The sequence below is a fragment of the Haplochromis burtoni genome, unplaced genomic scaffold (assembly GCF_018398535.1).
Source record: "Haplochromis burtoni strain Fernald_Lab_line unplaced genomic scaffold, NCSU_Asbu1 Contig_283, whole genome shotgun sequence".
Taxonomy (NCBI): domain Eukaryota; kingdom Metazoa; phylum Chordata; class Actinopteri; order Cichliformes; family Cichlidae; genus Haplochromis; species Haplochromis burtoni.
In genome coordinates, this window is record NW_024582644.1 from 279,534 (window position 1) to 291,120 (window position 11,587).

The 11,587-nt window shown below is 45.6% G+C and overlaps 1 protein-coding gene across 1 annotated transcript in view; it reads right to left on the reverse strand.

Moving 5' to 3' along the window:
* Positions 1–2,856: 2,856 nt before the first annotated feature.
* LOC102291592 (aryl hydrocarbon receptor) overlaps positions 2,857–11,587 on the reverse strand; it is a gene marked incomplete in the record, with an annotated part of 38,882 nt that continues 30,151 nt past the window's right edge. The window contains 7 exon segments of the mRNA XM_014339588.2: positions 2,857–4,818; positions 6,479–8,186; positions 8,297–8,438; positions 9,198–9,307; positions 9,471–9,673; positions 9,752–9,879; positions 10,551–10,662. Of these exon segments, the coding sequence (XP_014195074.1) occupies positions 4,747–4,818; positions 6,479–8,186; positions 8,297–8,438; positions 9,198–9,307; positions 9,471–9,673; positions 9,752–9,879; positions 10,551–10,662 (2,475 nt within the window).

The window sequence follows — 11,587 nt, forward strand, 5'->3', positions numbered from 1 at the left end:
AACAGGAAGTCAGCCATTTGGAGTTTAGAGTGTAATTTTGGCAACATTTTTCACCATTTTCAGGCCTCGTACCTGAATGAACTCCTCCCAGGGATTTCATCAGATCAACAAGCTGTTCGGTGAGGGGAATCCTTGGTAGGACCTTCTATTGTCAAGCATTTGAGTTTTTGTGAAACAGCGTGGTCGTGCTGTCACGCTGAGTTCCCATCATTCACCGTGCAGCATGTTCACAGCAGATATATCGAACAATTAATTGGTAAGTTATTGGACAATGACACATTTTGTTGTGTAGCCTCTGTGGATGTGACTGAAGTGGAAACTTTCAGCTTTAATTCAAGGGATGTTCATCGGTTATGGACTTTAGGCAAAGGATAGATCCAAATGTCAAAAACAATACTCTTATTTAAAATTATGTTCTGAAAAGAAATGTGTCAAAATAAAATTCCTAAACAGATGAAGATATATTTTTATTTAAACCCTTGAAATGAAAGTGATTAAAGTCTGCAGTTCAATCATTTCAACAGGTCTGTTCATAAGTAACCGTTCCTTTTGAGCAGGGGCTCGTCTGTAGCAGCACTGTAGACGTTGGGGAGCACTTGTCCTTCATGCTTTGGGTACTTGGGGTGTTCAGACAAGAAACGCAGTGCATTTGTTTGGACACTCGGTGATCCCGGAACAGACCCCATCATAGCTGTAAATGGGTTCTTCATGCTCTGAGACCAGCACAAGAGAGCAGGAGACTCTTTTTGTACAGTGGATCAAGCAGCTATCACACGGGCTGGCATTTAATATGATGTTACTGAACTCTCCCCCACTTTCAGTAATGAAGACCAGCAAATTTACAACCAGCTCTGCTACAGCTCAAAAGTGAGAGAAAGGTGGGAGACGATACTGGTGTGTGGGGATACTACATCCCTGTACACCAGTGTTAAGGAGAGGAATGCTTAATGACAGGTTATGGTGGATTTTGCAAAAAGGATTGAAATGGCTGTGGTGAACATGTACTTTAAGAAGAGGGAACAATGCCTGAGGAATAAAGAAGTGCAGTGGTACAGGTATCAAGAACGAGGGTGATGCACAGAGCAGTTGTTAATACAGGGGGATGAAGTTGACAACAATGGGAAAGACTTGCTTAAGAAGCAACGTGACAGTGAGCAGTAGTATGGCTTCATGCTGAGAGAAAAGCAAGCGTACCAACAGAGAGCTGTGGAGAAGGTCTGAAGGAGTTATGCTGTCTCTTTGTGGAGAAAGGATGTGATGGTGACAGGAGGGGAACTGTGGTCCTGCACGACTGCAAGGTACATGAGGCTGGTGCAGGAACTATATATAGGAGGACAGTGAGCCAGTGGTGAGGTGTGCAGCAGGAGTGACAGATGAGCTCAAGGCAGAGGTGGGATCGTATCAAGGATCTGCTCCCAGCGCCTTCTTGTTTGCTATGGATACACACATGGTCTGTTAGATGAGGTCAGGCAGGAGTGTCCATGGACTCTGTTTGCAGACGACATTGTGATCTGAAGTAAGAGTAGGGAGCAGGTAGAAGAAAGTCTGGAGAGGTGGAGGTATGCACTGGAGAAAGAAGAAATCAAAGACAGGTAGGAAGGTGTACACACAAGGAGCAGAGGCGGTGGAAGTAGATGAGTTCAAAGACCTGAGGTCAACCATCCAAAGCAACAGGCAGTGTGCAAAAGAGGTGACGATGCATGGTGGAGCAGGTGAAGATGAGCAACAGGGGCGACGGAGGAAAAGCAGTAATGAAAGGGAAGCTTTACAATACAGTAGAGACTCTGAAGATGATGGCACTGACGAACAGGAGACTGGGCTGGAGCTATGCACATTCAGTCCTCATGTAACTGCACTGTTAATGAACTTTAACATTTAACATGCCACTCCACACTTGGGTTTCTGAAAACTGAACAGTCTTAGCTGGTGAACTGGCTGGAACAGGTCACAGTACTTTTTCTCAGTCCTGTCCTGTCTTTGGAAACGTTTCACTGGGATTCCTTTAAAATGTTTTTGTTTGAAAGGATCCATCCATTCACAAGTACATCAGAGCAGTGAACATACAGGCAAAGAGCAGCTTTTTGGAGTCATGGACATGAATCACAGCGTTAATCCAACTATGGATGTGGTGACTTATCAACATGTTCATAGTTGTTTGAAAGATCAGACAAGAAACCCCTCAAACGTCTCCATCGAGTGGATGGAGATTAATGGGACATTACCCAAACATAAATTCTCCTCACTTCTAACACAAAGTGTACTTTTACTGCCAAGAGCCATCACATCCATTAACAAGTTTGTTTAATAAATGACTAAAAAAATCTTCCCTGTGGCGTTTATCTGCAAGTTTAAAGTTTAAATGTTGGCTTTGTTTTCATGCAGTTTCCTCTCCTGATTTCTGGGCCACACGCTCGAGGACAGAAAGAAAGTCTGCTCTCCTTTCCCGTCTCTCTCAGGGCCTGTGGTCTCAAACTCTATTCCGATTAATTAAATAAGCAAGAAAATAACAGCAGTAAACATTTTACTACTAAGTATCATTTTATGGGTTGGAAACAAATGTATCTGGTAGACACTGGTGCTTCAACACCCAATTAACTAACCAGTTTCGTCTTCGTTTATTTTACATATAGTGTTACAATAAACGTGGCCAAAATTTGTCCATGAGCCAAGATGTCAGGCTTAAGACGACTATGTGGTTGCACAGAACCCCAATATGCTAACTAGCTGATCCCAGGCACACAGCTGTGGGTGTGAAAACACAAAAACTCAACCCACTTGCTGTTCAAGCCTCCAACCTCTGACACGTGGCTTAAAGGCCAATGAGATCAAACAGTTGTAAATAAGCTGAACACAATGTTCGTACTTGCACACATATTTATGGACATTAGACAAAAGGTAATTATTTGTTAAACTTGCATTACATATAGTATGACAAAATGAAAGTAGATTACATTGATTGTTTTTACAAAGAAGGCACGAGCAGAAAAGGTCAAAACTGCAGCACGACTGAGCCAAACATGTGGCTCCGGGTTTTTCATAGTGGCTTCAGTCCGCATCAAAGTCCAGCATCACAGGCCTCTCGTGGGCTCGAGGGCCTCGGTCTCCACAGTCAGTGCTTCACGCTGGGAGTGAATGTTTTCATCACGGCTCATTCGACACAACACAGGACGCAGGAAAGAGAAAGGCTACACAGACTTTTAGTGCGCTTTCAATTAACATTGTATGCTTTTCATATTTAAACACTGCATCAAAACTCACTTCCAAATATAAACATGACAGATTCCCGCTGTGCAGCAGGAATAAGAAGAAGCTGCCTTGTTCATGCTGTTGCTGCTCAGGTGACTGGAGATGATGTTTCATGTAGTGTGAATATATTACAGATGCATCTGATGAACACAATCAAATCAAAGAAGGAACAAAGTCGACGAAACAGTAAACATCTCCACGTTTCACTGAAAACACTGACACATTTTCATTTTAGTTTCCCTGGTTTGCATTGAATGAACGTTGGATGCACTTAAAGATCAACCGTGTTCGATACTGTATCTCCTGTAGGCACGGCTTCCCTTAAACCACTGAGGAACTTGGACAACAACCAGGAAGATTTATTTGATTTGATCTGCGTTCTACAACAAGGCAAAAAATAAAAATAGATAAGAGATGATTTCAGCTGCCTGTTCAGTGAGAAGGCACAGAGAATCTAAAGGGTTATACTGGATATGGCTCAGTTTTAATGTGTTTATTGTCCATGCTACATCACAATAATGGCAAGGGGAGCAAATCTGCTGCATATCCAGCTGGACGCGTCTCATAAAGCATGTATGAATGAACTGCAGTAAAATTCAGGTAGCACATCCTTTGAACCAGGTCAGAAGTCCATTCTATTAATGAGGTGTGAGTCTAAGAAATACCTAAAACTGTCTCTAAAACTTAAGTTGTTCGCTACCTGTTGTCCAGGTGTGCAGCTCCCACAGGTTTGTAACACTTTGCAGTGATACATGCTTCTACTTGAACGTCCGTACAGTTACAGCGACTCTAATGTCCCCTGGTTCCCCTAGTCATTTCCCATACAACCACACCCACATCGACTCTGGTCCAGCAATGCTTGTTTTTTACGTTTTGGCAATGACTTCATGAAGTAATGTTTGAATTTCTGCAGCAGCCTCCAAACTCACAAAGCTCTGCGTCCTGGAACAAACTCTCCATCATTTACGCTGCACACAGCAACACACATGTATGACATAATAACATGTGCTGAACATGTGCAGACCATTTGTTAAACAAACACAACTAGTATCACGTTTATGCACTCAAGCCCTTTAAGGGTTTTATCTAAAGTATCCAGATTACATATTGGAAGGTACTGCTCGCTGACGTTTATGCTGTTTTATAATAAATTTGAAATTCATCCCAACTTTATCAGAATGAACATACTTAAACATCATGGCTCTAAATAACATCTTTGGCTGTTTGTGTTCTACCTGGTTCGAGCTCCACCATAGTAAATGCACTTGTGGCTTCATACTTCATTATTATCATAGTGTATCTTCACTAAAGCAACAGCTTTTAAAGACGACAGAGGCCGGACAAAGCGTATCTGATACAGAGGGATATAAAACACAGTATTAAGTGTACGTGTGTGGATGTGTGGATAAGCACTGATACAGGCAAAGATATGCTGGGGTTTGTCCTTCTCCAGCAACTGTAGCACCAGCAGCAGCGGCACGGAGGCGTGTCTCCATCCCATCAGGTGTGTGGCTGCATCAGAGAAAGTGTGAAGGAAGCTCTGTTGTGCTCAGCGGGGCTCATGTCGTTCTGCTGGACAGACAACAGGATGCTCAACCATTACATCGACAAAGACACTCACAGCAGAGTCAGTCAGGTCATTTTGGGTGGGACTCTCTGACCTTTAACACCAAAAACTACATTCTCTTGTTATATTTCTTTATCGCTGCACATATTAGCAGAAAAACACAAACTTTTTGGATAAAATAAAAATATAAAGATTGCAAATAGAGCAGATACCCAAGGCCTCACTTAGGAAACAGATACAGGTGATAATTTCTTCAGATGCAGAACATAGAATCATTAAAATGACTAAACATATTGTTTCTGTCTGACATTATGAACAGGAAGTCGGTCCAGTTAAAAACAGGAAGTAAGAACACAACAAGAGTCACGTCCCAACAATGACTCTTGCTAGTTCACTCTTCTCCTCTCAGAGCGAGCGCATCGAGGGAGATGCAGACGGATCATCTGCTCACAATTTAATTATAGGAAAGGTTTGCAGCTGGATTTTAAAATCAGGAGTATCAGAGGGCTCAGATTGCCACCTCAGCATGTTTACGTGGGGTTTGTGTGTCCCAGGCCTTATGTTGTCGGGTTGCTTTTCCCCCTGGGAGGGTCTCCCAAGGCAAAATGGTGAGGATGAGGTGAGTGTCTTTAGCCTATGTGACTCGGCCTGAAGAGGATACATGCCCACCTGTAGACCCACAGCCTGCAGGAGGCACAGTGTGTGTCGGGCGACAGCCAGCGGCAGAAGCCCTAGGTGACCAATCCCCACTATCGAGACTGGCGACTGGGACTTGGAACCAGTTTGGTGGTGAAGGAGCCTGAGCTGGTGTGTGAGTTTGAGAGGTCCTAGCTAGTTACAGCAGGGTTTACCTCAACGCATGGTTTCACTCTGAAATCAGCCTCCTGAAAAGGGGCTGGACTCCAGTCTGGGGTTGCCCTCGATGAGAGGGGTCAGGTCCTGGAGCGAGGAGTTTAAGTATCTCTGGGTTCACGAGTGAGGGAAGAGAGGACAGAAGTAAGGCCAAATGTAGTTCATTTTACTGGAGCGAGACAAAATATAAACCAACAATCCAGGAACACTGATTGATTGCATTGATTTGCATGTCACTGACTGAAATAAGTCTTTGGCACCCACACATTGGTTGTGTGCCCAAGTGGCTGGCAGACTAAAATCAATCAGTCAACCAGTCTTATCCTACAGATACTCCCAATCTTAACTTGTTATGTGCATAGACACCTGTCCACAGAATCAGCTTCTTCCATCCCAACCTCTCCACTACCATGGGCAAGACAGACCATCCGGACTGGGCTACAAGACCATCAGCGAAACGCTTGGTGAGAAGGTGACAGCTGTTACTGTGATTACTAAATCAGGTCCCCTCCGTCTGGAGCTCAATGCAAAGTCATTTCCTGTGCAATGACTTGCATTGAGCAAAGTCATGGGATGAGGATGATCATGGAAACCGTGGTGGATCAGCATTAATCCACACTTGTTAAAATGTTATGTGAAGGCAGTTGGGACCACAGTTACCGTTGGTAACACAAACCTCTCACTGCCAATTATGCAGTTCCTCCAAAAAAGCCTCCTACATTCATACATTTGACATTTCGATGACGGGACTCAGGGCCACCTGCTAATGCTGTAGTACAAGCTGGGGGTGACTGTTCAGTTCTGAGTGCTTACCTGTATGTGCTTGTTGCTTTCTAGGTAGTGCTGAATGCTGTGTGAGTGCTCTGAGGAAGGCACATTGGGGGGAACAATTAGAGCCCTGAGGTTCTGCAGGTTGATGGCTGATGCGTCCACCGCAGGCTCACTGTGGTTCCACTGGGAGTAGCAGGAACCTTGAGGAGGACTCTGATCCAAAGATGTGCCAGGCACCTTGAGGCTTGAAGGCTCAGAGATGGACAGGATGTCTGGGTTGGAAGAAAACATGCAGCTGCTGGGTGCAGCTGCCTGGTAACCTGCCAGCCCTCCCTGCTGTGTGCCATTCAGTCTGGTGCCATTCCTCGGGAAAAAAGTAGCACGGGTTTGGTTTTGTGAATTTTGGCTCTGCAGTGCTGGCATGGTCTTGTGTCCATTTTGCATCATGCTAGCATGAAGCAGCTTTTGCTGCTGGCTCTGTGGCCACTGCTGAAGAGGAAGGTTGTGCTTGTCAAATGGAAGACTTTCCTGCAGGCGAGGTGAGGAAAACTGAAAGGGAATATTAGGTGCATTGGAGGAAGTAAAGTCTTGGCAAGGAATCAGTGGTGGCACACTGTCCATAACAGTGGGTGGTGAACTGTTTGGTTGGGGAACAGAGCTCTGTATGTGACAACTTCCTGCCATTACAGGTGCCTGCAAACTGCTTTGGTGTGGCAGAAGATGGTTGGACTGCTGGACTTGACCAGAACTGTCCTTACGGAAGCCCATATGTGCGACAGACGCTTGGTCATGGGACTGAAAAGGAGCTAAAGAATTACCAGCTGAGATGTCAGGGACAGTGAGATCAGGCAGCTCAATAGATGGGCTGAAGATGTCATGGAGCTGGAGCTGCTGAAGAGAAGGCAGGCTGGGGTCAGGCCGGGGACCCCGGTGAGACAGCATCTGGGCGCTTTGCCCTGATGCCACTGCTACACTGACCGCATCCTGTTGGTGAACGTAGGGGCCTTTCACCGGAGAGTAAGTGCAGTCAGGGCTGGGTGCCTGTAATAACTGTGGCTCGCAGAGATCAGAGGCTGAGACGAGGGCAGCCTGAGTGAAGGGCTCCTGCTGATGGTTGCTGATGGCGGTGAGGCAGCTGGGAGGGACGGTGTCCAGACAATCCTCAGCTTTCTCCTTGAACAAAATGCTGTCGATGTAGTCAAATACATCGCTGGCGACGATGCTGTCCAGATCAGAACTGACCTTACTCTGCGAACCCTCCTGTCCTAATCTCTTCAGAGCATTTTCCCACTCTAAGAGCTCGGCGTTATCCACCTCCAGTGTTTGCAAAGCTGAATAAAAATCCCCACTCTGCACCATTTTTTCAAAGCTGCCGATCACGGCCATGACGGACTGCTTGGCCTCCTCTTTCACCACAACAGGCTCACTTGTTGTGACCGTTGCCTCGCTCCCCTGCCACGCATCACTGACAACGCTGACCAGGGCCCTGCTGTCCATGAACACTTGATCCACAGGCAGTGGGGTCTCCACAGTCTGGGTGTAAAGACTTTCATCCTGACTCAAGAAGCAGTCCAGCAAAGAGCCAGGCACCACGTCCTTCTTCATATCATTGTTGCTGAACACTTTATTGGACTGATGTTGCGGGATGTCCATGGTGGGGCCGGTGTTATAGAGGGTGGCCTCTCCTTTGGTGAAGCTGAAGGGAAGCTTCAGGCTCCTTTGGCGCAGATACTCCTCACCCTCAGCGTTACTGGAACAACCAGACACAACACAGTCCATCACCAGACAACCTCTTATTCTTACAGTGTCACGTGACTCTCTGATTTCATCCTTTAAACAACCAGTCGAGGGGACACTCACCTTATAGCTTTCTGATATGCAATGATAAATTCAGGTCTCCCTCCTTTGTAGATGATCTTGGCATTGGACTTCACCCACACCCAGCTGCCCGGTTTGCTGAGGAGCCTGAACACAGTCAGCCCAGACTCTCCTGTTTTAAGCACTGACACACAGGAGAGGGTTCACAGTGAGAGAGGAGGTGTGCTCGTATTCATGCTATATGAAATCCTATATTAGGCAAGAATGGGAAACCAAACAACAGCAGCTGGTCTCCTGCGTTCACGTTAAAAGAATGTTGTCCTGTCACAAAAATATAAAATTCATAATAAACATGTTTTTAAAACACTGTAACATTTAAAAATGAGTCTTTTTTAGGTTTTTGTACTCATAAACACTGATTCATGTGTGTAGATGTCTTATGTCCGTGCCTAGAGAATCCCACAATCAAACCTAACCTATGCAACTGTTTAACATGTGTAGATGTCATTTTTCATCGTCTTTCGTCCTCCTGCCACTGCTCTCTCCTCCCTCCTCTCATCCTCTGAACTGAAGTCCGAGCTCTGTCACCCAAACACGTATAAACATCCGCATTTATTCCAGATGTTGTCACAATCACTTTGTTGTAATCTCCCGTCCCAGCACAGCTGACGATGCTCCAACTAAACGACCACACCAGGTTATAAAGTTTGTGTTCGGCTCAAGTCACAATCACACTTTCCCTCTGATACAAAGTTTGACTATATTCTTGCAAATGAGAGTTCATTCACTAAATATTTACGCCCAACAACGTCAGACACACGTCAAAGACAGTTTCAGACTAAGACGAGTCACGAGCAGCTTCACGGTCTAATGCACGATCTCAGTCTGCAGTAGCTGCGTTGCAGCATGTCATTTGAAGGCTGACTTTGAATTGCTAACATACTGCGGATGTGGTTGTCGGCACAGTGCATCATGTCAGCTGCATGGATAAACTGGTATCCGGAGCCTTTCATGCACAGCTCAATCTCGGAATAGCCCAGCACGATCTTCCCCCTGGAAACAACAAATGGTGGAGTTATGGCCAGAGGAATAAAATTCAGTTAGCGGTAAAGCTGACTCCACCGTGACTGAGGATGGTGTTCTGAGACTTTAAGTACTTTAAGAGCAAATATATGAAGAATATAAAAAACACACCAGCCCAGGTAATTTGCTGTACCTGCTATCGATCCCTGTGGGGGTGAAGTCCAGCTTGTGCTTGGTTTGAAACAGGAGCATTTTAGCTCTGATCTCCACGATGGACGGAGGCTGCACGGGCATGGCGATGGCGAACAGGGCCAGCTGAGGTCTGTGACATGCCCCGTTGTCCCTCAGCAGACTCTGGCCGTGGAGGTACTTCAGTCGCCCCTGGAACTTGAGAGCCTGGTTAACACAAGGAAATGAGATGTATTTTTTCTTTGTTTTCTGAGCTGACCTTTAACCTTCAACCTTTAAACTAACCAGAAAGCCTGAGGAATTGTCCAGCAGGCAGCGGAAGCGACACACGAAGCTGCGCTCCAGGAAGGAAGAGTTCTCCGGCGGGAGGTGCTCCGGATTGTGCATGACTGTATTACCACAACTCTGCAAGACTGAGAAGGCAGGTGAAGCTGTTACTGCACGACAGAAGAGTCTGATGTGAAGCTCTGATCTGTGCCATAACAGCAGAGTGACTCTGTAAACAGGAGCCAGGTCAGGCAGCGCATCAGGGTTTGGTGCAGAATTGTTGCATGCATTGAAATTGTACTTGTGGAACCTTGTGATAGACAGGGTACATCCTGCCGCCTGTCCTATAACAGCTGTCAGGACTCCTGCTGCAGCATTTTGGATTAACTGGAGGCTTTTCAGGGAGTTTTTACTTCCTGATAATAATGAATTACAATAGAAGAAGTAATAAATGCATGAATTAGCTTGGATGTTTCTAATTATCTGTTTGAAAATGCTACACTGCTTTATTCTGAAGTTATCACATTCACAAGATTTTCAGAAATCTTGACCTCTGACCTTGAGGTCACAGGAATTCAAACTCGTCCCAGATGTTTAGCAGCTACACCTGTGGTATCTGTTTGAAACTTGCACGCTGCCTCGTTCCTGAGTTATTGCATTCACTAACTTGGGTTCCACACCATCCACACCACCCGTGGGAGACGACAGCAGTGATACCTGATTGGCCTTTTGCGACGGAGAGGTAAAAAGGTTATCTGATAGGATGTTTGGAGCAAAGATGTTGATGCATGTACACGTTTGCTTGAAAAGCACTCACCATCCTCGTCGGCTGCAGCAGGTGGGTTCAGAGCAAAGTGCAGCTGCTCTCTGAACGTGCTGCGATCATCAGTGTGGATGAGATCAAACACACTCTGATGCACCACGTCTGACTGTTGGCAGAGGAGCACAGCGTCAGTCAGTCAAGCTGCACAGTTTAAATTTGGCTTATAAAACATGTGAACAAGGCATAAACACAATGGATGTCACCATCTGTACAGAGTAGGACTGTAATTCACATGTTTGGATTTATAAATGTTCCAAAGAGATTCAAAAATATTATTTTCATATGATTATTTTATTGTATACTGATGAACTCTAATATTGAATGAAGCATTTCTTTGAACTCGATATGCTGTTCTCTTGGCTCGGCCTCCTTCAGCACTGCTCCAACAGTGAAACCTCACAGGATGGAGGTGGATACTAACTTCATCCACTGATGTGTGAAACTTCTGGCTGCTTCCTTTAGGGGTCGCCACAGCCTCGTCTGCCTCCCTGTCCTCAATATTCAGCATTCCCTGCTTGGTGCAGCCACTATTCCTGCCCTGCACACCTGAACCATCTCAGCCTTGACCTGGACTTGCCTGCTGTCCAGGATGCTGTCCATCCCGGTCCCTGTAAACCTTGTAAATCATCAACTGTTGTTGCTATCCTTCAGTGTGCCTGTAATCTTCACCTCTCTTCTGTTGTTTTGGGTGGTGGACCCTCGATAACTAGACTCATCCAACGTTACTACCACTGCTCCTCGCATCTTTAATCAAACACAACATTTAAAGTAGGAGGTGTTTGTGTGACTTCTGCATTTTAAAGTGCAAGTTCACACTCAGACCAACTTATCCAAACACCAAAGTCATAAAATAAAATAATCCAAACCCCTCAGTCTGTGTTCTCCTTTGTCTCCACACGCCGTCAGCAGCAGCACATGAACACAGCCTCCACATACTGATTTGTCTCAGTTATCCATGGCAGTGTGTGCCTTAATGCTGGGCTCACACTGTGCGATTTTTGGCCCATTTTGAGCCGATTTTTGAGTCGTGC